Source organism: Sceloporus occidentalis, unplaced genomic scaffold, assembly GCF_023333645.1.
Source record: "Sceloporus occidentalis isolate IW3139 unplaced genomic scaffold, rSceOcc1.0.p SCAF_4, whole genome shotgun sequence".
In the NCBI taxonomy this organism is placed as follows: Eukaryota; Metazoa; Chordata; class Lepidosauria; order Squamata; family Phrynosomatidae; genus Sceloporus; species Sceloporus occidentalis.
This window is the reverse complement of record NW_028316984.1, coordinates 51,822,536-51,850,352: the sequence shown is the minus strand read 5'-3', so window position 1 is coordinate 51,850,352 and position 27,817 is coordinate 51,822,536. Positions and strand designations below refer to the sequence as shown.

The following is a 27,817-nucleotide window of genomic DNA, read 5'->3' as shown; positions in this document are numbered from 1 at the left end:
CCAAATATTTCCACATTCTTCTACAAACACTCTGAAAATGGCAATAGGGAGAGAGGCACTTTCACTTCTTCTCTCCATTTTGAGAAGCTATGCAACCCCTGTTGTATGGCATGGCTTTATTGTCCCTGTATTGGAAAGACTGAGCAAAAGTAGGTTGTCTAGCTTTGAAGCCGAAATGAGATATACAACCAAGAGTTTCTTACGCATGTTCAGTATCCTATGCCACTTTGTTAGTTACTTGTAAATATTATTTTTCAAACTGTATTGACAGGGCAAAATGCAGTTGCTTGGCATCTTCTACTTTTGCTGCCCTCTTATGCCAAAGCACTGGAGAGAGAAACCAAAACTGGAAAATTGTGACTTGGGAGCCTAGATTCTTTTCTCCAGTCCTTTTGTATGTTGGTCATCACACATCTGCCCACATTTCTTGGGATTCTAGTGGCAGTTCTGTGAATGTAAAACATGTTTAAAATACCTGATGCCCAGTGCTGGCAATTTTTTTGATGACAAGGCGTTATCTTACGCTGTCCCTTTGCAACTCACCAGATTCAAAATATAATATGAAGAAACAAATTATGGAGAGCCCCAAGAAGTGCCAGTGGTTTCATTTATTCTGCTTTTATCCTGTCTTTCTACCTAAAGTGACAGCCAAGGCACCGAACAGTGAATTATAAATTAAATTATAAATTAAGACCAGAATCCTTTACAGAATTTACAGATGCATAAGCACCAAAGTTATGGTGCTATGCAGTGAATTCTGGCCCAGCCTCCCAACACCACTTACTGGGCAGCAGCCACTGAGCGATGGGAGCCTGTTCCCCTGTTGTTCGGGAAGCAGCTACCTACTATTTCCATCCCCTCCTGTGAGCAGTCCCCATTGTGACAGCATAAACTTCTGTTGTAATTCCCCCTCATGCCAGAGATCATTCATGTGAAGGGGATACGTGGGCACTGTTGGACTCCATCGATTGCAGCAGCTGCTTCTCAGTAAGGAAGGACTGGGGGACTTTGTGAATATGTAATAGCAACGAGTCTCTAACTTGAGATTACACATTCGCAACTGCCGTAGAGCATCCCAGCTATAATTCTAAAGTATACATTAAAAACATAACATTTGGTCTCAAACAACAATCACAACCCGGAAAAGAGTGAGTAATGCCCACACCAAAACATTTTGTCCGTTGTTACTGTTGTGGCCTTCAAATCGTTTCCAACTTATGGTGACCTTAAGGCAATTCTATCGTGGGGTTTTCTTGGCAAGATTTGTTGAGAGGAGATTTGCCCTTGCCTTCCTCTGAGGCTGAGAATGTGTGATTTGCCCAAGGTCACCCCATGGGTTTCCATGGCCAAGCCAGAATTCGAACCCTGCTCTCTTCCCAGTGTCCTCATCCAACGCTCAAACCACTACACCATGCTGGCTCTTTTGATTAATACTTAAATTAATCCCGCACCTTAACAAATTAATTATTTTAGACTTTTAGAATTGGTAACTGAGTGGAATGGCAGTCTCTCTCTCTGTCCCAGAATCAGTAAGAGGAAGAACCCCAGAAGAAGAAGTTTTAAGATTTGAGGAAATGACCCGCATGCATATTGCCTGCTATATTGTGTATTGGAAGGAAATGAATAGAATTGGGAGAGGGGAAAGGGGAAGTGATTTGTTTGTTCAGGAGAAGGCCCTCTGGTTTGTTATTCTGTGGAGATTATCAGACGGAGGAAAAAAAGGGAGTAGAATACTCCTGGCATAATCGCGCAATCATGCTGAAGGTTTTCAGACACATCCAGGATTTATCCCATGAAAATCTAGAAATGCTCCTGCAACTAAGCCATTCCTGGGACTTCCCCATGAATGATTTGTTGCTGGAGCATTCCTGGATCTTCATGGGATAAGTCCTGGATGAGCACGACATTGTCTGAAAATCTTCAGTGCAATTGTGCGATTATGCCAGGAGTATGCCTTTTACTCCCGGCATTTCCCCTCATCTGATAATCTCTTCTGTTGCTGGCTGCCCTGTGGAGAATAAAGAGGAAGAAGAAACAAAATGGCGAGGGAATGAGTGGGAGGTGGGAAGGAAGGTGATTTATTTACTTGGCAGAATTCAGGAGGCTCTTAGACAATTGGGGACTTTTGAAAATGTCAGGCCTTTAGGGCTAAAGACTGGTGCCCCATAGGACTGTATAAAAATTCTTAAGAGTGCGTGACAAGTTGGAATGCTGAGTCTTTTCAATTCTTCTTTCATTTTTATTGATCCTATTATCTGGTGTTGTATATTGTTGTTGTTGTAATAATATCAAAGCATCCCTAATGGTTGACCATCCAGCCTCTGTTGTTGTTATTCAAGGTAAATTGAATTCCTTTGTACTTTACTAAAGTTTTGAGCACTTGGATAATTAAGTGAACATTTCTCCTTTTCCCCACATTTCCTTGTTTTACCCTCCCAATCTAATATTCAGATTTCTAACATTAGTAAATTTTTAAAATTCAAACCTAATGTTCCAAACTTTGCTTTCTATAGACAAACAGGAGGCAGATTATATCTCACCACAGCCCTTCCCTAAGCAAGTTTTTAGGCAAACAGGAGCTGCAGGGGGAAAAGATGGAGAAGTTCCCACTGCACTAGCAAACAGTTGCTGATATGATGGATTTACTCCATAAAATAAAGATGATTCAAATACTCTGATATTAGAAACATATACCTTGACATCATATTTATGGGTGTTGGAGAAGGTGATAGTCACCAAGGAGTTGTTTCCAGTCCTAGCATAGAGTGTAAAGGCTTCTTTTAATCTTTCTTTAGGAAACATATTGATTCATTCTCAGAACACAGGACTAAACTACAGAAGTGTTCTATGGCCCGAGGCACCTTTTGTAAGTTACCAATGATAGTATGATATATGATGCTGATACAGGCTACTTGCCAATGTACAATCACTATAAGAGGTTTTCTTCTCCCCCCCCCCCCCCCAAACAGGAAGAAAGTAATCATTCTTATAATGGCTTTTAGAGAATACAGAAGGAAAAGTCTATACTTGAATTCTGGCCTTTCTGGAAAGAAATATTTCAAAGGCCATATAGTGAACAGTGTTCCTGGAAATAAAATTAACTTTAGTGTTGTATGTTGTTGATCAAGATGATTGTGAAATCTTAGCTCAAGAAGCCAGTTTTACATGTTGACACTCTTTTTGTGAAACCAAACATGGCACACCTCCACAGGAACTTTTCTTCCAACTCTACCCCCCCCCCCCCCAGTACTTTGTTAAGAACTGCAAATTTACAGACTACAGTTTTTATCATTTGTCCCATTTTCTGTTCTTCACATGCTTCATAGAATCATAGCATTCGAAGAGACCACAAGGTCTCCCTTTGAATCCCTGCCATCAGGAAGACACAATCAAAGCATCCCTAATGGTTGACCATCCAGCCTCTATTTAAAAATCTCCAAACCTCCAAGGACGTGTATTCCTTTGTCTAATGGGTCTTACTGTCAAAAAGGTCTTCCTAGTTTTTAGGTGGGATCTCTTTTCCCATAGTTAAGCTGAAACTAGTGTTTTGGAGGGCTAGTGCAGTTAGTGAAGTTAATACTGAGGATTCATGGTAAAGAAGGATCCTTAGCCTTGGGGAGGTTTCAGCAACTTGCTTACAATATATTGATATTTATACCAGCTTGGCCACAGCTTTTACTCAGAGAATCCTGGGAATTCAAGATGATGGATATAATGATAATCTGCTACACATGCTTTCTGTGTGGAGATGTTCATCCAAGTCTACAAGTGTGCAGAGATAACTCATCCAAGTAGTCCAAGCAGCAAAAAGCAAATTGTTAAACGGTCCATGTTTAGGGTTGTGATATGAAACACACTTGCATATCTGAGAGTAAGTAGATCAGACATGCCCTCTGAGTAGGCATGCATAGAAGTCATTCATAGAATTGTGCTGCATGTCTGCAGTGTAGAGATACTATGAGTGTAGAGATGCTACAGTGATGCTACCTGGCTTTATGGTTTTATCCAGCAGCAATTCACCTTTTTTGCCAGCTAAGTTGGAGTATTCTTCTTGTTTTCTTTTTCTTTTTCTTTCTTTCTTTCTTTTTTTTAATTTTTTCTGTTATTGAAGCATTTTTTGTCTATAGATATCACACTTTGAGAAGACTATAGAATAGATGTTGGTAGTTGTAGTTAGTTGGGTCTCTGCCAGTAGAAAGATTAGTTGTAGAATCTTTGGTGGCATCATGGCCAAATGTTAACAGCTGTCCAATGGAAAAGAATGGGTGAATTGTTATTAGTGACTTTATTAATGATACTTTCTGCATTAGTTGGCAATTTGAGGCTGCTAAAATATACGAAGGCTGGAACAGTCTAGGAGATTGAATTTTCCTGTTATTTACCTGTTTGCACAGTTCTTGTAGCTGTGAGGGGGAGGAGAAGGATCACAGTTTCACACTCTGGTTTTCTTTGCTCACTGCTGCACTATACATCCCTTGAGAATCCATCTTTCATTTGCCTCCCACAGGGGGATGTACCTCACTTCAAGGGGCCCATGTGGCCAGGCTGGAGATAGTCTGGAAAGGATTAGTTTTTATAAGTTCTACCTTTGTTGAGTTGCCTGGTCTTCTTGGAAGAGAGCAGATTGGCATTAGTATAGAAAATACCTCATTTGTGGAAAGAGTCCTGGGAAGGAAACTGGATGAGTTTAGCCAAGGGAACAAATAGAAGTCTGTGTTGGAGGGGAATATAAGAATATTCCTCAAGTGCTTTATGGGTTGCTGTGTAGAAGAAGGCATATACTCTGCTGCTCTCTAGGGAGAGCTAGATCTAATGTGCCTTATGTTAAAATAGGTAGATTTTGGCTGGGCATGAGGAAAAACATCTTGATGTTTTAACGTCTTAACAAACAAAGGAATTGGTTTAACAGGTTCTTTGCAGGAAGTTATGTGTTGAAGACTCCAGCTCAGGATTAAATGTATTGAGAATGAGGGGCTGGACTAGACAGTTTGCAGAGAACTGCCTGTGTCTAACATTTACAAATTTCAGTTTGTGCGAGTTCTGGGCTTGAAAATATTGGAGACTGGTGCTTTAGAATATCTGGAGTTAGAGATGACTCTAACTGCCATTGAAAAATTATCTCCATCAATCACTTGCTCTGAAACTCATGCCTACACCTTCTTCCCACTCCCTCAAATTCTTTCCCAGACAGTGCATGTGTGTGGTTCATGCCACCATTTGGGACAACCAGCTTGACAAGGCATCCCTCTCACCTGCCCCTGTGTACTCTCACTAACTGACTCTCTCTGATTCTCTTTCTGGTGATGGCAGCAATATCTTATTAGAGCAGAATGGGGGAGGATGGTAGAAAAGGCAGGCTAATTTTTTAAAAAAGCTTCCTACTAGCCTGAGTTTTCAGTGTGCTCATGTTTGTCAACAGTGTGCATCCTTCTCTCTTTCTCTCTCTCTCTCTCTCTCTTTCACCTGCTTTCCTTGTTGCTGGCTGCCATTTTGTCATCCTCTGCTTCTTGCTCGCTGCCCAATACTTCACAAGCTGGTAGTACAAGGCAGCTACCCATTCGAATCTTCCACTTCCCAATTGATTGATTAGATTGAGTCAAAGCACACACAGCCATCAACTAACAGCAAGGAGCTGTCCACTCTCATTCCACTGCTAGTAGTGAATTACAACTATGGCCATTACCGGTTGGGTGGGGGGAGCAATTCGATTTTCATGAATTACTTCACAAATAATTAGTTACAAGAGCAACTCATTCAAAAAATGCCTTGCTTCCTAGCTCACTCTGTGTTTATGGATTGATGGAGATTAGGATAAATCCATAATGTAATTTCATTGTTATGCTTACATTTTTCAGCTACTCCGTACCCAGGTGGTTTCAAATGTTTTACCTGTGAACAAGCAGTAGACAACTATGAATGCAACCAGTGGGCTCCTGATATCTATTGCCCAAGAGGTAAGGAAAGTTCTGTATTGCTAGAGAATATCTTATCATGCTCTGCTAATTTTTCACAAGAGTCCAGCTTTATCATCAGCCCTAAGAAGTTATTTGAAGAAATGGAGGACTTAGAATGCATTTATACTGTATATATAATGCAGTTTGACACCACTTTAAGTGCTGTAGTTCCATCCTGTGGAAACCTGGATTTGTAGTTTTACAAGATCTTTAGCCTTTTCTGCCAAAGAGTGCTGGAGCTTCACAAAACTACAAGCCCCATTCCGTAGGATAGAGCCATGGTGGTTAAAATGGTATCAGATTGCATTATTCCTACAATATGGATTCACCTTTGTCTATGGTAGGGACATTACAGCCTACCAAGTGACCTTTATACTGCTTTGTATGCACAACTCATTTAAGCATGTCACAGATGTACTTAAGTTTCTGTGAGAAATATAACCTTGGCTATCTTTTTGCATATTTGAGAACATTCAGTGCTGCTGTGCAGGCTGTGGCCTGCTTAGCTCTTTCCTGTTGCCCCTTTTTATTGCTGTGGAATGATAAAGAGGCTTCATGCATATACAGAGACACTGAGCTTATTGGGGAGGAGGGTGTGAGGTTGTGAAACCAGGTAGAATTATTCCAGTAAGTCTTGGGAAAATAAGTCTGATAAATTCTGGGCATCTGATGTTAGTTCTATCCCAGAATTAATCAAGCTAACTTGTGGGAAAGGTGGTAGTAGTTGCATTCATTCTGGGTTGGCACAATATTTACATATGTAGGTGTTAAATGACATTGAGGTGAGGGACAGACTGCTTCAAAAGGGCGGCCTGCCGGCAGCCTTATTTCCTCTGGAGGGAAGCTGCAGCTGCCAAACTGTGCGGCTTCCCTATGGAGGAAAAAGGACCCGGAAAAAACGGGTTCTTTTTGAGCTGCAGGGGCAGTGTACCAAGTGCGCCAATGGCGCACTTGTTACATAAGCACTGCGCGGCAACATTACATAATGTTATGCAATGTGCAGTACCATGCCGTTTTAGGGTTAGGGACCGTGCAGTTGCCGCATGGTCCCTAACCCTAAAATAGGCACTTCATGCCTGTTTGTATCCGGCTATATAGATTTGACAACTCAACAATCATAATGGAGAAGATAGGTAATGGGCCTCTGGAAACAAAGAATATGCAGGTCTTTCCAGACTACAACATCCTTGTTGACGTGCCTCCCTCCCCCTCTTTTTTTCTTTTAACCCTTTTTTTTTTTTTTTGGTTTAATCTCTTTTTAGTGTTTAATCATGTTTTTATGACGGGGGAGGGATGGGGCTCTTGGAATTTTTAATGCATTTCTCTTTTAACTGTATCTTGTTTTACTACTGTAATCTGCTTGGATTCCTCAAGATTAAATGGCATACAAATAAATATTATTATTGTTATTACTTAATATAGCTTGAAGCTACAGTGGGCCGTTGGTATCTGCTGGGTTTGGTTCTAGGACCCCCCGTGGATATCAAAATCCATGGATGCTCAAGTCCTATTTTATACAATGGTATAGTAAGATGGTGTTCCTTTTAAAAAATGGCAAAATCAAGGTTTGCTTTTTGGAATTTGTATATTTTAAAAAATATTTTCAAACTGTGGATGCTTGCATCCATGCATGAAAAATCAGTATATGGAAGGCTGACTGTACGTCATATTCAATGAAACTAGTACATATAGAGAAATTAGGGGGAGGAAATGCACAAGCCATTGGAGAGGGTTAGTCAGACTCTGATGTTTATCACACTGTACTCTTAAAGTGCTACTATTCCACTTTGACTCCTCTAGCTGCCTCCTGTTGCATTCTGGGATTGGCAGTTTTAAGGAGGGGTATTTAGAATTCTCAGGCAGAGAAGTCCTTAAAACTGCCAATCCCAGAATGCAACAGGAGGCAGCTAGAGGAGTCAAAGTGGAATAGTAGCACTTTAAGAGTATAGTGTGATTAACATCTCTGTTGGTATTATGTAGATAAGATTCAAAATCCTGCACTGGAGGTGTAGCTGTGATGGCATAGCTATGATCAGCCTTTTAATCAGACCTCCCAAACTCACCTTAGAAGCCAGGTAACTGCACCAGCCAAGGAGTTCAGTTGTGTTGGCAAATCAATAGTGAAGCATGATGCATCTACCGCTTTTCACCAGTGAGCAATGGTGGGAAGAGCCCATTGCTGTTCTTTGTACTTTGTTCACAGTGCCAACACTGTAGATCTCCTTAGCAAGTGCAGCTGCTTGGTTTTTAAGCTGGTTTGGAGGGAAGCCTTTGTGGTTGTGGCAGTGGTGCCACAATTGCGAGTGTGAATTTTGCAAGGCTGTTAAATCTAGCTTACAACATTGTAAACAGTGAACCAAATGCCAGCCTATATCTCCCCAATTCATAATGGCCTGCAACCTATTGGTTAGTCCCAGCTAAAGTAGACCCATTGGGTCAATTGTTGGATGATAAATCAACTAATAGGTAAATCCCACTGATTCAGTGGATCTGCTCTGGTCAGCACTAACAACAGGATTCAGGACATGCCTTATTTCTCTTCTCCTCAAAATATGAAGCATAACATTGAGACCCTTTTGGAAAGTCAAGGAAGAAGCCAAAGCCTACAGAAGGAAGCGAGGGTGGGCATGGGGGAAGAACGTTTTGCTTTCTCCCTCTATAGGGGGAATTATGATGAAGGGATTGTGTACTTGTCTCAGTTGTTTTAAAGTGCGTCTAGCCAAGAGAAAATAAACTGAATGTTCTAGGCCAGTGATGGCGAACCTATGGCACGTGTGCCAGAGGTGGCACTCAGAGCCCTCTCTGTGGGCACATGTGCCATCACCCCAGCAGAGAGTTTGCCAGAGTTTGTTACTAGAAAGCCAGAGGGACATGGCACTTTGCAAAAAATAAGTGGGTTTTGGGTTGCAGTTTGGGCACTCGGCCTCTAAAAGGTTCACCATCACTGTTCTAGGCTTTGAGCTCCATCTTTCTGAAGGGAATTGAAGATAGGGCTGGAATGGTGTAGGAGTGAACAAGAAAAAGGAACGATAAAGGAACAGGAGTTGAGATTATAGGGGAGTGGGAAAAGTGAAGTCCTTTTTAGCATGCCATACCAAAACCAAAACAAAAACCAGTATTGCCTCCCCAGGGCAGGCACTAGAGGATGTGTGATGTTTTGTTTTGTTTTATTTAGTTTTGTTTGCTTAAGAATGTTAATATAAATGGACTTGGTTCAATTTGGACAAGAACAGTCATTTGTAGAAGCAACCACATTTGCCCAAAGCTGTATTATAAGGGGTGTTCAATAAAGTACAACAAAGTGAGCAGCAGCCCTGACTTCTGAAAATGTTTCCTAACTTCAAAGAGACACGAATTAGGACATTAAAGCAGAACAACTAATTAGATCCGCGTGACAGCTTACATTTTTTTGAACTCGTGTTTCTATCACTCCCCTTAATTCATTTGTGCAGCTCCATAAGCTACCTGCTTTTGATGATCTAGCTGAGATACACCCACCATAGCTAGGCTTCTATTAAACTTGTTTTGTTTTATCTACTTTGAAAGACACCAGAAGTCTTTATACATTTTGTCACAGTAGGATTGTTGTATATTTACCCAACATGGGATTTTAAGGCTGGAACTGACCAGGTGGAAAATGTAATCCATGTTTTATTTTTGTCACAAAGGCTCCAAAGTGTGCTTAGAACCCTAGCTATTGGATAATGTTTTGTTCACTTAGTACAGATTATTTAGCTATAAGAAGTATTTTGCTATTAGAGGCTTGTCATCTTTACCAGAGTTGGTTTTACTTGTTTCTTTGTTGTTGTTAACTGGTGTAAAGTCCACTTCAATTTACAACGACCCTAGAAACCACCAAATCAGCCTATCATTACCAGCCTTGCTCAGGTCTTGCAACTTCATGGCCCTGGCTACCATGATTGTAATGTGTAATGTGGTCTTCCTTTTTTCCTTCTACCTTCTGCCCTACCAAGCATTATTGTCTTTTTCAGTGAGTCATCCCTTCTTGTGATATGACCAAAGTATGACAGTCTCAGTTTAGTCATCTTGGTTTCTAGAGAGAGTTCAGGCTTGATTTGCTCTAAAACCCACTTATTTGTCTTTTTTAGCAGCCTATGGTATCCATAGAACTCTTCTCTGGTACCATATTTCAGATGAGTCAATTTTTCCCCTGTTAGTTTGTTTCACTGTTCAGCTTTCACAACCATACATAGAAACTGTGAATACAATGTCATAGACATATACCAACTTCAGTATTCAATGGTATGTCTTTACACTTCTGGATCTTATGTAATTCCTTAATAACTGCCCTTCCAAGTCTTCTTCTGATTCCTTGACTGAAGTCTCCTTTCTGATTAATGACTGTGCCAAGGTATGGAAAATCTTGAACTATTTCAATGTCATCATTGTCTACTTTAAAGGTATATAAAAAAAATCTGTGGTCATTATTTTTTATTTCTTAATGTTCAGCTGTAAACCTGCCTTTGCACTTTCTTCCTTGACGTTCTTCAGTCATTGTTCCAAGTCTTCGCAATTTTTTGCTAGTAATATGATATCACCAACATATCTTAAACTGTTGATGTTTCTTTTCCCACTTGTCACATCTCCTTACTCAAAATTTAATCACCCCCTTGCAAATTGGAAAACATTCAATTTCTCCATATTTTTTTCTGATGGTAACACCTTGACCTGAGAACACACTATGCATCGGGACAATTAAATGTTGTTGCACTCTCATTTCTTTAAGTGATCCATAGGACCTTATCACACTAGACAAATCCCGTTCAGAAACGGGATTTAAAAGTAGAAAAAAACCTGCAAATGCGGGAGGTTTTTCAGATGGTGTTTCTTCCAAACGCAAAAACAAAGCTAACGGAAAGTGGGCAAAACGACACCTTTTTACTTTCGGGAACTTTACTTTTGCGTTATTGTTGTTTGGTGCAAACACATCTGAAAAACCTCCCGCATTTGCAGTTTTTTTTTTCCATTTTTAAAATCCCATTTCTGAGCGGGATTTGTCTAGTGTGATAAGGCTCATAGTTTCATTATCTACACCATCAAAGACTTTGTTATAATCTATAAAGCACAGGCTGGTTTTTCTTTTGAAATTCTTTGGTGTGCTCCATTATTTAATGTATGTTTGCACTATGATCTTGATTGCTTCTTCCTTTCCTAACCCAGTTTGGACATCTGACATTTCTCACTCCATATATAGTGAAAGTTTATGTTGCAGAATTTTGAGCAACACTTTGCTTGCATGGGAAATGCAATGGTTCTGTGGTTACTGCAGTCCCCAGTATCCCCTTTCTTATGGATTGGAATGTATATTGAACCTTTCTGATCTGTGGGCTATTGATTTGTTTTCTATATTTGTTTATAGGTTTTAGTCAGAATTAGAGTAAGTTCTGTCTTGACAGCTTGAAGCAGCGTTATTGTTATGCCATCTATTCCTGGTGATTTATTTCTCCCAAGCACTCTGAGTGTAGTCTCCCCTTCATTTTTAAAATTGTAGGTTTATTTTAAAATGGTTCTTATTTAAATGTTTCTGTCATCCTTTCATTTCTTTTATATAATAATAATATTAATTATTATTATTATTATTATTATTTGCATCCCGCCTCTCCCTGTATTGGATCGAGGCGGGTAACAACAAACATAAGAACAATAAAAGTAAAACACAACAAACCACAAGTAAAAACATAGCAAAACATATAAAATCTAATTCCCTATCTCCCTCTCACCTTAAAATACCATTAAAAATGACAATTCCCAACTGGAGAGTGAACATTCCGAGGAGGTCAATTTGGGAATGCCTGCCGGAAGAGATCCGTTTTTATTGCCTCCTTAAAGGCCTCCAAAGATGTTATAAGGCGGATCTCCTCCGGCAGGTCATTCCAGATTTTTGGAGTGGCGTCAGAAAACGTCCGCTGGGAAGTTGTTACCAGTCTGGTTTTCTTAGACTGCAAGAGATTCTTCCCAGATTTCTGGGAGATTTCTTCAGTTTATTGTTTCCATCATCTTTTTATTTCTACTTGGTCATGTAATGGGTTCCCCTTGCTGATTGTAGAGCATTCCCATTTTTTATTTAAATTTCTCTTTGCTTTTCCGGATCTTGTGGAAGTCATCTTCTATTTATCTGCATTGACTATTACAGCAATTATCCTTGTCCCTGAACACAACAGTTGCAGTCAGGGTTCTGACTCTTTATCTGTCACTTTTTGATTTTATTTTTCACCTGTCCTTAACTGCTTGAAGAGTTTCATCTGTCCTCTGGTGAGACTTTTCTTTCTTTTTGGTTGGAGATAATATCTTTTTGTACCCCCCCCCCCCCCCAACTTCATGTCCATAGCTTCAGTCCAGAATTCCTCTGACTCCCAGTCAATTAGGCTTAATAGTGCAAATATGTTTTGTTTTTATACATTATATTTAAAATTTTACAGGAATGTTCTTCAGGTTGCATTTTGGCCCAGGGATTGACTGGGTGTTCTTCTTTAGCTTTGCTCTAATTTTTGATACTAGGAATTCATGGTCTGTACCACAATCTGCTCCTGGGCTTGGTTTTGCAGAGTGAATGGAGCTTCTCCATCTTCGGCTTCTATGTAGTCTATTTGATTCCTGTATTCCCCACAAGGTGATGTCCATGTGTACAGTCACCATTTGGGTTGCTTGAAGAATGTATTTGCAATAAACAAACTTCTGGCCTCCAAAATTTAGTCAGTCAGCCTTCTGCTTCATTTCTTGATCCTAGGTCAAATTTTCTTACTGTCTTTGATTCTGTTCTGTTTCTTACTTTTGCATTCCAATCTCCTGTGAATAACAGTAAGTCCTGATCTGGTGTGTTGTCAATTTCCTGCTGGACTCCATCATAGAATATTTCATTTTCTTGTTCTACATCTGTAGTTGGAGCATAAATCTGGATTATGGTTATATTGATGGATTTTCCCTGAAGTCCTATTGATATCATTTGGTCAGACTTTGCATTATATCCTTTGACAGCTTTTGCTACATCTCTCCTCACTATTAAAGCCACTTCATTACTTAGATTTTCATTTCCTGAGTAAAACACTGTATAATTATCTGATTCAAAATGTCTCATTCCTGTCCACTTTCACTCACTCACCCCAAGTACTGCAATTTGTATATGCTCCATATCTTGTTATACTATAACTTCCCTTGATTCATACCTCTCACATTCCATGTTCCTGTAACATGCGTTCTGCAGCTTTGGATTTTCCTTTCATTTCTGAGCACATCAACAACTGAATGTCCTTTTGGCTTGAATTCAGTGGTGTTATTAGCCACAGCATTACTCATAATTGTCTTCTGCTGTACTCCAGTAACTTCTTAGGTGCCATCCAACCTGGGTGTTTCATCTTCTGGCACTGCCTCTTATTTCATTTTGGATTGTTTCGTCATAGGGTTTTTATGGTAAAAGACATTCAAAGGGGATGTACTGTGCCTCCTTCTGGTCACTACTTACAAGTGCCAGCTATGGTGCCACTGCTGTTATCTCTGAGTTGTTCTCCTCCAGTGTTCTCCTCCGTTGATGCTGCTGCCCAGTAGTTGTTTGGCACATTCAGTCTGGCTTCTCAGCGAAAGGCTCTCTCACATGGAACACCATACCAGCATCACTGCTACCAGCAGCATAGCCTCTTGTCACACAGGAACACATAATCCCATCACCACAGAGAGATCACTTGTTTCATAGGAGTGTAACATTATTATGAACCCCACACCTCCGATATAATGTGATGCTGTTCATAATCAAGTGACTTCAGAACAAAAAGACTTCATAATCTAGATGTCTTTCTTTCCCAGAACACATATCTGGCATGGGATATTGTTTGAGGAACAGATTTACTTAAAATTTACAAAGGAGAGTGATGAGAAAGAGACAGGGGGACTGGAAGGCTGCAGGTAGATGTTCTCTTGGGAATCTTCCAGGATTCCAATTTTTACTCAAATGTTAAAATGGGAATAAGGATTTATGATGAACTATTGAAAATGTTTTTTTTTTCCTCGTGCATGTACTGTGTAACTCTCATGACCCTCAATTCTCCTCATCATAGCTGATATATAGGCAGCTAAAGACTTGAAATACACAGAGGTTCAGTGTGATTTAAGGGTTGGTTGTGCTGAACAAGATCTGTTTAAAAGAAAAAAGGCAGAGCTCCCTTAAGAGGTTTAAGAATATACCTTTTTATGTGGTCAATTTGTATGTGCATGAGGGAGTGGGGAGAGTGAGAGAGACTATAAAAACTTTTGAGGAAAAAAATTCAAAGAATCAAAGTATCAGAGCTCAGCCCTATCCAAATAAATTGATGATAGATTTAAGACATGGGAAAAATGAAATATTATTTCTTACAGCACAGGATTAGCTACAAACGAAGTTACTGCCTCAAGGTGTAGTGATGACAACTAGTTTAGGAGGCTTTTAGGAGAAAACTAGAGAAGGTTTACTATTATGTACATAATCTCTCTCAGAAAAGAATCTAAAGTCACCTGATCTCCCATGTTGTTCCATGAATATTAGTCTACAGAAATATGTCTCTCTTTTCCTTCTTAGCTACACGATATTGCTATACCCAACATACACTGGAGTCCAATGGAAAGAGCGTATCTGTAACCAAGCGATGTGTGCCATTGGAGGATTGTTTGGCTACAGGATGCATAGATCTCCAGCATAAAGGACTGAGGGTAAGACATAGGGTGGATTTTGTATTCTGCAAGGCAAACAAATGACCGTTCTTGCTTTTTCTTTATTTTTTATTTTTTTGCACAGTGTCTGAAATTTCCAGAAACAACAGAGATGTTGGCATTTATTTACAATTAAAGTTGGCCCTCCATATGTGCAGCTTTCACTTTTGTGATTCTGATTATTTCCGGATTTAATTAATATGTCCCCTCTAGGAATTCCTAGGTCCTCCAGAGAGATTCTGTTGGAAATTGACCATAGAGGTGTGCTGAAGAATCTAGAAATTACTAGAGAAAACACTTCTCTAGGCATTTCTTGGTCCTTTGCTGTGATTCTATGGTCTGTTTTTGGCAGATGTTGACCACAGAATTGTGCTGGAGGACCTAAAGATACCCAGAGAAGTGGTCTCAGGTTAAAAAAGTATTTTTTTCTTATTTGCAGTTTTCCACTTTCATGGGAGCCCTGTGTCCCTAACCTCAATGAATGTAGACAGCCCACTGTATTTATTTCTGTTGCTTTGTTTTGCATAGTGAAACATTCTTACTTTTATTCATTAATTAAAGAAATTATTTGAGATGAGAAAAATATGTGATAAATATTGGTGCCATGTAATGAAATAGACATATTTACTAGAGGTATATAGGTAACTGTGTATCAAGTGATTCAGTCAGAGATCAGAGGAAATCACTATTTGCAAGATATGGTCTGATGCTATACTTCTGCATTATTCATATATTGATGCTACCAACACTGTTGTAGGGACACAATATCAAGTAACCATTTGGAAGCAATTCTTTAATAAACATCCAGTCAAGTAAAATGGGATCAGTCATATTGTAAAAACCATGAAAATTTTCCACTGAGTTATTGAATGGTTCCCAACTTTTCCCAAAGTTCACAGTTGTATTTTGCATTCCTTTCACAATTCGATAAAGATTTCAAAATCAGAGGAATATTTACTATTTTATTTTATTTATTAAAACACTTTATCATGGGATCTCAGGGCAGCATGCATTATAAAGAACTCAAAACATTTCCAGTTTAAAACCCTAAATAATTTAAACAAGATTAAACACATATTAATTAATCCCAGATGCAGGATACATGCATACTTGTACATGTATAATTTGAAATAAATTAGTCCGTAAAGACTTTAATAAAATGCCATATTTTGGCTTGATGTCAGAAAAAAATCAACATTGGCACCAGTCTGACTTCCAAGGGGAGGGTATTCCAGAATCAGGGCATCACAGCCATGAAGGCTGTCTCCTATGTCTTCTTAATTCATATTGCCTCCATTGTTGGGATACTGCAATTCTAGTGCAGGTGTTCATAGGGAGAGAAACTTCTTCAAGTATTAAGGGTTAAACTTAAGGGTGTTTCATGCTTTAAATGTTATTACCTTGAGCCAGAGGCAAACTGGGAACTAGTGCAGCTCTTTTAGGACCGATGTCGTATGCTATATATTTGGTGCTCTGGTCAGCAATCTTGCTGCAGTATTTTGCACTAGCTGAATCATTTTCAAGGGCAGGCTAATGTAGAGTGCATTGCAGTAATCAAGACATTATCAGTGCATGGACTACAGTGCTAAGTAATCCCTGTCCAGGAAAGGTCATAACTGGAGTGCCAGTCAAAGCTGGCCCCAGTCACTCCAAACCAAGTAATCAACATGTGACAAAAATAGGTCTAGGAGTACTCCCAAGCCATACACCTTCTCGTTCAGGGGGTGTTCAGATGCATCCCAGGTAGATTGTTACCCAGCTCCTGGACTTGAGGACCATTGGTCCACAGAGCCATATCGAATGGAGCTATAGTTTATTGGCCCACATCCAGCCCATTACAACATCCGGACACTGACCCAGGTATACAGCCTCAGCCAGCCCTGGCAGTAAAGAGGAGTAAAGCTGGGTGTCAACCATATATTGATGACACCCCACTCCAAAACTTATGATCTTTTCCAGTGGCTTCATATGGATGTTGGACATGATGGGGGGAGGGGAAAATTTGAAGCCCTGTGGTATCCACAGCTTAATAGCCGTGGGGCTAAAGAGGAATCCCCTACTGCTACTCTCTGAAACTGGCCCAACAGTTAGGAATGAAAACACTGTAACTTAAGGCCTTCTACTTTCATCCTGCAGAGCTGGTCGAGTAAGGTGCTGTGATCAATGGTATCAAAAACCTTTGAGAGCTCCAAAAACATCAGCAGGGTAGCACTCTCCCATCTGTCACTTTAGGCAGAGGGACTAAGTTTGATTCAGTGCCATACCTTGCCTGAAAACAGACTGAAATCGTCCAAGAACCTCTAACATTTTCCAGCCAGCACTCACTCAAGTACCTTCCCCAAAAAGAAGTGATTAGCAACGAGACAATAGTCTTCATGTGCCACTGGATCCAAAGAGGTCAGGAAAGGATGCACCATCTCCTTCTTCAGGGCAGTAAGCACCTCCCCTTGGCACAGTTGAAGTATTTACCATCTCCTGGACCCACTTAAACAATCCACCTCTGCTAGATTTTATTAGACAAGATGGGCAAGGGTCAAACTAACATCTGGTGGGACAGATGAACTCAAATATCTTCTCCACATCATCAGGCCACAACAACTAAAACTAATCTCAAGGAACCTGACCAGATGGAGCACTGGACACTTAATCAGACTGCAATAACTGTGGAGTTAAGTTCCAAACAAATACAAACTTTCTCCACAAAATGTTTGGCCAACTTGTAGGCAACCAAGAGCTCCACTGCAGGTTTCTCTGAACTTGACCCAAATAGGTTCCTCACCATTCAGAATAATTCTGCTGGGCAGCATGTTGAGAATACAATAGTGATTCCCCCCACCCACTTTTTTTGGCAATAGTTACTTTTTGATATCTTCGCTATTGGATAATAGAAACAAAGAGGGTTTTTTAACTTTGGAAGAAACACTATTTGGCTTAATAATTAGTAAAGATTCAGAACATACAATTTCTAAAATATATAAAATTTAGAATTTAGAATTGGAGGATGAAACAGTAAAACAGTTTATGATTAATTGGGCACAGGATATAGGCAAACCAATATTTATGGACCAATGGGGAAAAAACTGGAAATATAGATTGAAACACACTTTAAGTTCAGATATTAAAGAAAATTATTATAAGATACAGTACAGTTGGTATTTAACCCTGGAAAAATTAAGTAAAATCTATAAAAATAACAAGAAAGAATGCTGGAATTGTAAAAAAAAAAAAAAATGTAGGGACCCTCATTCACATGTAGTGAGAATGCAAAAAGGTAAAAGACTTTTGGAGCCAAATACAGAAAGAAATTGAAGGGATATTAAATACCAAAATAAAATTTGAAATAACATTATTTCTTTTAGGGATGATAAAAGAAGTAGAACAACGCTTTATAAATAAAGGTTAATAATAATAATAATAATAATAATAATAATAACTGGAGAACAAATGTGGGGAAATAATCTTCTATATGGTAACAGCCGCTAGAATGATTATAACAAAAAAATGGAGGAGTAAAGACATTTTAACATTAAAGGAATGGTATATGAAACTTTATGATATGATGATATCAGATAAATTAGCACATTCGCTAAGAGACGGAAAGGGAAAAAGATGAGAAAATGAATGGGCACCTGTAACGCAATATCTTGAGAAAAAGAAAAGAAAGAGTTCAGACCCAAGGGACAGGAAATAGACAAATGGCAGGAAAGTGAAAAAAGGTTTGATAAAAAATTTTGTGAACATATAGACTGGGATTATTTATATGAATGAATATAGAAACAAAATATGCTAATTTATATTATGATAAAAGAATATGGAAAGGATAATCTTTGGGAAAACTAATATTGAAAAATCACAGAGTGAATAAGTAAATGATTTATAAGTTACAGGAAATGATAAAGACTTTATAGGTAAAATACAGTTAGGATATAGCAATGAATAATCATGGTCATATGACTGATTATGAAAAGATATCAATAAGAAAAAAGATGGTTTATTAAAATAATACAGATATAAAGGAATTGTTTTGTAATAGAAAGTACATAAGAATCAGTTATATTCAGTTTAAAGGATGGGAAGTGTTTTTATGTTTTTTAGGTCTTTTCTTTTTGAAGGTTTGTTATTGTTTTATATGGTGTAGTGTATTTATGTAATTGTATGATGTTATTAAATGTTATGTGTTTGTTTTTAATCAATAAAATCTATTTTAAAAAAAGAGAATGCAATAGTGATTCTCCTTCACCCACTTTTTTAGCAATAGTTACTTTTTTGATATCTTCACAATTGGATAATAGAAACAACAAAGAGTTTTTGTTGATCTTTGTTCATACTTGCTCTTTTACGTATGCCACCAGTGTTCATCATCCAGTCTGCTCCATCGTCCACAGGTCTTCTGTATATCAATGTGAATTACAGCCTTCATGGCACTGAATAGGGGCACTTAAGATTGATTGCATTAATGTTGTTTTCTATCTCATGGTTCCACAATGGAACCAAGGCCTTGACTGAACTGCCAGCCCTGTCAGCAGAAAATTCCTCAGAGCATTCAGGAATACTTTTGATTCCATAAATCTCTGGGTATGAACCATATCAACTGTTCTCCTACCCTTGCAGGAGTCACAAGGAAATGATCTGACCATAACAACAGAGTTACTGGAAACCCCATAGTACATTTCTTTAAATTCTGTGAAAATCCTGTAATACATGAATTTTGATTAGCTGACTTGACCTTTTGATGAAGCACTATGGCTCATATCTGAAAGCCTACTTCAGGCGTGGTAACAGCTTCCAGAGGGTTATGTCTTCCACTTGAAGTTAGAAGTGGGATTACATTAAACTGAATTATCTCCTTTAGGAAAGGGAGAAAAGGTCATTGGCAAACCAAATGGGATTACAGAACTATAAAAGTATACCATGGTAGTTCTGCCTACCATCATAACTTGGTTCCAAAAGTCTGCTCTATTTCTAAATGGCTTATTCTGTGGCAAAGGGACTTCTGGTCTGAAAAACATCATTGGGCACCAGAACTACTTGCCTGGGGTTTAGTCCCCTAGCTTGAAAGGAGTGGGAGGTAGGTGAGGAAGGGATAGAGAAATGTGTAATTTCTTACATTTAACATCTCTCTTAATTCTTAACTAAGAGTTTGCATGACCTTCATAGAGCAGGGCCCTCAAGATATCTGCTCCCATCAGCCTCACCAAATAGAATCTATGGTGATAGATTGTTGGAGCTGCATTCCTAAAATATCTGAAGGGCTAAAGTTGCCCATCCTTATTTTAGACACCTAAATCATGGAATAGTGCAGCTTCATAACACAACCAAGGTGCCAGTCTGTGGATATTCTTCCATGTACTTCAGGGTTTCCAGAAAGCATTTTCCATGTTCAGGCAAAAGAGAGAAAGATGACTTCTGGTGGGCAGAAGTACTGGGAAGCACAGTTGGAGGGGAGAAAAGAGGAGAAGAGATAGGCAGTTAGGGATCTTGGGGAACAGTAGCTGATCTAGAGCTCTACCTCTGAGATGGTGGTAGCTGTAATTTCAGCCCATTTGTCATGGAATAGAAAATCCGTGGAAGAGCTTTTACATCAGTGCAGATTTTACAAGTTATTTTCCCCCTGTGATTTAAAAAACTTCAGAAAATGCCTGAATGAGATGTTGAGGACATAAATTATGATGGAAGCATGTGAAAGGGAAAGTTTCCTACTATTCCCCCAGGAATTAAAATGATAGCTGTACAAGATGAAAGACAAGCAATATGGCTAGACATTAATGCTTTGGGGAAGAGCATTCTCATCTGTATTTAAGGTAGCTTTGCTTGTAATTTATTTTAATTGTATTATGTTCTTTTCCAACAGTTTTTTTTAATGTAATTAATGCAGATGATGTACAGTATGTGGGTGATGTGAGTTAGAAAGCCAACAGCCTATCTACTATCTAAAGGCAAGAGCCAGCATAGCATAATAGTTAGATGTTGGACTAGACCCCTCTGAGCCCTTAAGTTCCCTTCTTTAGATGACTCTGAGCCAGGCACTAGTTTGTCACCTTAACTATACCATAGGGTTATTGTGAGCATAATAATGCAGAAGAGGGCCATATGCTCCTTGAGGAAAAGATGGGATATAAACATACTCTGACATTCTACAGTGGCTACATAGGGCCTGTACAGATGGGGGGAAAGGGACGGACAGAAGCTGCCCCTTTCTCCCCCAGATTGTGGTTGCATCAACCAAATGGTGCAGCAGTAATGTGCCATGAAAAAGGAGATGTGAAACATGGCTCCTTTCTTCGCCACTGCCAAGGTGCTATTAGTGCCCTGGAATGGCGCGGTGACATCCCTTGTGCGCCGCACCATTTGGTGATACCAAGATGGTGCCCAGAGAGTGCGGTAGGGCTCCAGTCTCCCAAGCCCTTATTTTAGCCTCATGCCGGCACATAATGCCAGTTTGTACTGGGCCTTAGTTAAGTATTTGTGACTGGTTACAGGCTGTGTGTCCCTTATCCGAACTGTGTGGGACTAGAAGTGTTTCAGGTTTTGGAGTTTTTCAGATTTTGGAATATTTGAATATACACAATGAGATATCTTGGAGATGGGACCCAAGTCTAAACATGAAATTCATTTATGTTTCATATATTCCTTTTACACATAGCTTGAAGGTAATTTTATACAATATTTTAAATAATTTTATGCATGGAGAAAAGTTTGTGCATATTGAAGCATCAGAAAGCAAAGGTGTCACTATCTTAGCCATCCATGTGGGCAATTTTTGATTTTGGAATATTTCAGATTTCAAAATTCCAGCTAAGGGAGGCTCAACTTGTAATGAAGGTATCCTGCCCCCTTGAGCCCACCTTAATAGGCAGCAGGCACATTGGACAGAGGTCTGATCACAATTGCTAGAGTGCAAAGAGGGTGTTTCTGGCCCCCTCCCACCAGCAAGCAAGGTTGTGACAAGGAATAGTGACACAAGTGTGCCTACAAGTTGTCTCAGTGTGGCTGCTTTTTAAGAATAATACTACATAGTCATACCAAGTATGGAGCAGTTATGGATCCATACCTTTAGGTTATGAATCCATAATTGCAATACAGAATACCTGCCATAATAAACAATTAATACTTCACCCATAGATAATTTACTTACCAGCTACTACACATTACTACACAGTTGTAGGCAAGCATGGATACCATTTTTTTAAAAAATGAATCCCACTTGGCTGGGATTTGGGGTAGAAAAGGTGTAAAGAGCAGCACCTAACCCTTTCTCCATCTGCCATTAAACTTGTTCCTGATTTGCTTCCAATTTTACAGTGAACATTTTTCTTCTTTTGAAAGACTGTGCTGTAAACTGGGCCTCTCCCTTTCCTAAACCTTCTGTACCCTAAATTATCCTCCATCCAGCACTAGCACTTTATCAAAACAAGACTAATATGGCTTTGACTTGTTGTGTAATGTGTAGTTTACCCTTTTAGTAAAGGTTTCTTCTGAGAGCTGGACTGTCTCTTCACCATAATTTTTTTTGTTTTCTTTTCCAGGTCTGCACTTCTTGTTGTGAAGGAAATATCTGTAACTTGCCGCTGCCTAGAAATGCAAGTGATGCCATCTTTGCGACAACAACCCCACTCAATCACACACAGAGACATTTGCAAAGTGCATCTGTAATGATGATGTTTCTTTTGTTACTCTTTGCTACGTAGGTGCCCTAGGATAAAGTACCCATTGCAGACCAAGGATTGAGGATGCAAATATTTATGCACACAGAAATGATCTTAATTTAATATATATTTTAAACCTTACATTTTTTGTGACATTTCTACATTCCCCCTTCCCTTTTAGCGCTGGCTAGTTCAAAAGCCATAATTTCTGACCAGTTCTTTTTTAAAGAAGAAATTACACTGGTGGGTGGAGGGGATGTGAGTTGTAAGTCTAATACAGTACTTTGAAGGAAACCTTTTGTAGTCCTTAAAAAACCACCACTGAAATGCCTGACGGTACAGTGGATTCCCTCCGATCTCCAAGAGATGCCCTGCTTGTCAAGGGAAAATATATGTTGTATTTTTACCTAATGAAAACCCAGGGATCCTCAATAAAGTTATTCCACTATGCCCCTCAGGATTTCTAATGGATTTCCTGACAAATGTTAGTTGCAGTCACATTGAGTTGCAACTAACTAGGTCACAGTTAAGAGTAGAGCCATTTGAATCAATAAGTCTACTTTCCAAAGACTGAATTTGGACCCAACCTATGCTCTTGACTATGAACAGTTTTGGAGAAAGTTTGAAGAAAAATTATTTGAAGAATAATTTTGACAATAATTTGGAAGAAAGAGGCAGACTTTGCCTGTAAGTGGAGTTGCTATCATCTTAGAAAAATATTTCCATATTTATAACATGAGATGCAATAGCTCTTTTAAGATAGTTCCCTCAACTTATAGCTTTTTGTTACCGTATATCCTCAACTATTAGTTGACTTCATGTATAAGTTGAGGACAGGTTTGGGGGACAAAATTATGGATTTTGCCATGACCCGTGGATAGATCGAAGGTAAAACTTGGAGGCTCCTTCAGCGTGTGTATGTGTGCGTGTGGCAAGACAGACTGTCATTGAGGCTTTTTGCTTCATTGTTTCAGCTTTCGTTTCAGCCAGATGAATGGGCGGGCTCTTAAACAAACAGCAATATCAGTCAGTCCCCCAGGACTATTTCTGCTTGGCTTCAGAGAGAAATAAACTTCTATCTGTGCCACATGGAGAAATCTGAAAAAGCCGCTATCACAGTTCCATGGTGACCCGTAAATAAGTCGACCTGGGATTTTAGGGTCAATTTTTGGGCATAAATGTTTAGACTTATAGACAAGTATATACAGTAAGTATTTGCATTTTAAAAATTCTTAATGCTTTTTTTAAAAAAACTACTTGTTTAATTAACTTTGTTGATTGATTTAATCAATTATTCCATTGCCTACAGCTACAATTTTATGTGCACTTACTAGTCCTTCTTCTGTGTAGATATTACACAGCAAGGCCACCACCCTAGATACACTTACGTGGGAGCAATTATTATTGAGTTAGATGGATCTAACTTCAGAACCAACCTAGGGAGCAAAGGGGCTGCACATAAATAGTCCCAGTTCTACTGTGTTTACAAAAGCTGCCTCCTTATCTCAGACAACTAAGACACTTCAGGAGGGCTGTTCTGCAATGAAGATTCAGGCATAATTAGAATTTCTGCCAGAAAAAAAATAATTATTATGGATACTTTTCTTATTTTCAACAAGAAATTGACTCAATTTAAATTTGTTTTCACTTTTTACTAGTTCAGTTAATACTTCTTGCACATGATATGGTTTATTTTACCTACTAGATCACAATATTTATTTTTCTACAATACAATCAAAATTGATAACATGTTGTATAGAGTTCCAGTCTGAGGCAACAGTTGACACTACTACTGTTCTGTATGACATGTAATATATATTTTGTGATAATTGATCTTCCAATCCTTTCAAGAATGTAATGCTGAAGAAGAAAAGGGTGATAAAATTGAAGCAAAGTCAAAGGGTACACAGCCAAATTTTATACATAATGTACAGCTATGTAATCATACATGAGAGTGATTTTAATGAGTTCTTTTTGGCTAGCATTGATCAGTGGGGAGCTGGCATTTTATCAAGTGATAATAGAGATCGAGGCTGTAAAGTGTGGTGGGGAGGGCAGAGTAAAAAAGGGGGCATATGGTGATATGCAAATTAATGAGAAAGAAAACATTACTTAATTTGAAGTCTTTAATAAAACAAATGAACCACCCAACTTTTAGCCTTATACTTTCTCTCTGTGTATGTATATACTAGCTTATCCCAAATTTCTGGTGCCTTGTAGATGTGTTATATACAACTGTTACAATCACCAAGTCACTACAGAACTCTTAACACCCCTGGAAGGCTCTACATTGGGAAAGGCTAGCATATACATACCAAAAACCTAAAATATAAAAAATATTTAGAATAATGGAGAAGACTGTGTTTGCCTGAGCTGTATGTTTGCAATCATTGATTGTGTCTTCCTATATGGCAGGGGATTAGACTAGATGACCTTTGTGGTCTCTTCTAATAACAGAATCATCTCTTCTATGATTCTATTTATCTGAATTGGGAACAGTTATCCAGAAATAAAGTCCAGTGACTTTTGGCTGAACTGAAGAAGTGGATTCGACTCCACGAGACCTTATGTTGAAGTGGGTTGGTCTTAAAGGCGCCACAAGACACTTTTTTTTCTTTCAAGCCAAAACAGACTATATGTCCACAAAATTATGGAAACCCCTGGTGTCCCATATTCTGAAATGTGCGCATGAAGCTCAGATGCAATAGAATAGGGGACTGAGTGGAAAACAGTATTCATTGATGTGAGACAGTCCTGACACAGCTAAACCAAGTCATAATGAAGCAAAAACTTTTAAAAGCAACATTTACTTTAGTTGTGACCATCTTTTGTCGTCCTTTTTTTTTTTTTTTTTTTTTTTTTTTTGCTATAGTTAACATTATCAGGATAAGGGGTCATTGATACTTAGTGAGGAAGTAAAAGGTTAGGTTCAAACTGCCTCTGTTAAGTTTTGGCTCATTTTGTCTTCTCAGAGGGTCCCTTAAGTCCTGGTTGTAGCTTTTTAGGTGAGTGCAGTTTTCAGTAGGAGAGGAAAGGCACCATCTAGGACATTTTGGGTTGACAGCTTCCAGAATCTCTCAGCCAGCATTCACTTCAGTGAGACTTTTTATCTCCCACTCTCCTCCACCAGCTGCACTACTGAGCCAGTTCCATAATAAATGACTCAGCTTACCAAAGTAACTACTGGTGCCAAAAAGGATAAATGTGCTCAAAATTTATATGGTCTTAAAATCATAATCGTGTCAGTAATTCAGATCGTTTCCCCCATCCCTTCTCCCCATAGAAATGGGGAAAAGTTATTGGGTGTCTTAAGAGTTCTCAACACAGTATGTCCACACACTCATGCTTCACCACATTGTTATGGCAGCTAGAAATGGCCTTGGTGGGTTCCAGTCGTGGCCCTGAGTCAAGTTGAAAGTTGCCAAAGTGTCTTTGCAGTGGCTGGTGTTTTTGTCAGGAAAAGACGTGGTGGTAGGTGACTGGCTGACATGGCAGAACCCTTGTGTGCTCTCAAGCCAGCATCTGTAAATGCAGGGCAAGAGTGGCCACCTTAAAGTGCTAGTCATCCTACCATCAATTGGGAGGGATAACAGCATGAAGAAGGATCACTAGTTGATACTGACAAAGAAGATTAATGTCCCCTACCCCTATTGTTTATGGGAATAGCACTTGTGTGGGGGTGGAAGGAACAACATAGTCCACAGGCCAGAGGTATGCCCACCTCCAGTATGGAAAACGTGTTTCATCAAGGGGATGCTATTTCTAGTTGTCTCATTGTGGTAGTGACTATTAATGTGTAATCAGCACTAAGAAAAAACATGTTTGTGGTGTCTGTTCCTATGTGTTGTATCCCTTGTGAACTCTCTGAAAAGGTGGTGGGTGTGTTTGTTTGCATGACCTACTTGGGAGGCCTTGGGTATCCGTTTGGTTAAGCGCTTCTTTATGTGTAAGCAAGAGTGACTGAAGTGTCCTGTCTGTAAAATCTGTGGTTTTGAACCTGACAGTATCGTCCAGGAAAGCTATTTATTGCTCTGTGAGTTACAGTGGAGTTGGAACGCGTTTCTGAAGCTTTGAACATTTACAGTCCAAGCATGATGGTGTGCTAAATTAGTATTTCAGCATCTGCATTTCACTGTGAATGTAGATCTTTAAGCTGTGTGAAATTATTCCTCTTACCTACCCCATGTCATTTTCAAAAAGAATCAGGAAGAGCATGATGATCTGAAGCCAAATTTCTGCAAAATCACTGATGGTTGTCCTTCTACTGTTGTTTGTTGTTTGGTTTGTTTTTAACCTGTCCTTTGGTCAACGTGTTCCCATGTAAATAGTGCTCCCAGTTGTTAATGTAAATTTTGTATATTGTATAAATAAATGATGTTTTAAAAATATGATGGTGCACATCTTCTCTTCACCTACATGATACTCATTTTGCACTCCTTAATACTAGAAGGGAAAGTTTGCTAGGCCAAGTATTCTCTTTATTGTGATGTGAAACAGAGCTCGGGCCAATTTATTTATTTGGATCTTCAATTTCCAGAATCTCTCAGCCAGCATGACAGCCAAGGGATCATAGAAGTTGCATACAGAAAGGTAACTTTTCCAAGGTCTGATGCAAGTAGCCATTACACAGAGAGCACATGCAGTACAATGTCCCTTTCTCTCCTTTCTGCAGCACCCTAAATCTGCTCTGGATGGTCCCCATAGCAGACTTTGAAGGGCATTGAGGGCAAGGAAGAACTCGTTCTGCTAACCTGTGCCATTTCATGCATGGAAGACAGTAGTTGAATACCACTCAATATATTTGCTCCTGTGGTTTTTATTAGACCTGATTGGGCAGGTTCATAAGGGTGTAGGGCAGAGTCCTGGCTCCGATCCATCCAGGGCTTTAACACTAGCCCTTATATTGGGCTCAGGAAGTCATAGATAACTTAGTACAGCTGATAGATTGTTTTCTCACAAATATCTGGGTGGTCCTTTAATCTATTTTTATTTTATATTTCAATGACCTACAAGGCCAAGAATTTTCCAGGCAGCCCATGACCAAAACCTGCCCTTACTGAAACAAAATGTTTTATAATTTTTTATTTTAAAAAAATAATCCCTGAAAGGAAAATCAACCTTAAATTCAGCAGCAAAGCCCAAAGAGCTCACAGGTTTACAATGCAAATACACCTTTGTTCATGTCTACTCAAAAATGAAATCCACTAAGTCCATTGAAGCTTTTCCTGGGATCCATGGGTGTATCATTGCAGATGTTAAATTTATGGAAATCTGTGCCATCCCACAAGTGCACCAATCCTCAAAAATAGATTTTTGTATAGTTGTGTGTTAGGGGGTGGGGGTTACATGCAGGTGGTGTTACTGGTGAGAAGGAATAGAAAACTGCTGTAATGCTACTTAAGCTTTTTTATGATCCAATTCATTATAATTATTCTGAGCTGATGATATTTATGAAATGATGGGATTATTTGCTTGGAACAGGCTGCCAATTTTGAATTCATATTCTTTCCCCGTCCTGTT

At 39.1% G+C, this 27,817-nt stretch overlaps 1 protein-coding gene across 2 annotated transcripts in view; it reads left to right on the top strand.

Annotated features, from left to right (window-relative positions):
* LYPD6 (LY6/PLAUR domain containing 6) overlaps window positions 1-26,664 on the top strand; it is an 85,601-nt gene extending 58,937 nt beyond the window's left edge. For both annotated transcript variants that reach the window (XM_089520048.1, XM_089520049.1), the window contains exons 3-5: window positions 5,856-5,954; window positions 14,521-14,651; window positions 22,178-26,664. In XM_089520048.1, the coding sequence (XP_089376174.1) occupies window positions 5,856-5,954; window positions 14,521-14,651; window positions 22,178-22,339 (392 nt within the window). In that variant the 3' untranslated portion in view covers window positions 22,340-26,664. The remainder of the gene's footprint in view (window positions 1-5,855; window positions 5,955-14,520; window positions 14,652-22,177) is intronic.
* The last annotated feature ends 1,153 nt before the right edge of the window (window positions 26,665-27,817 follow it).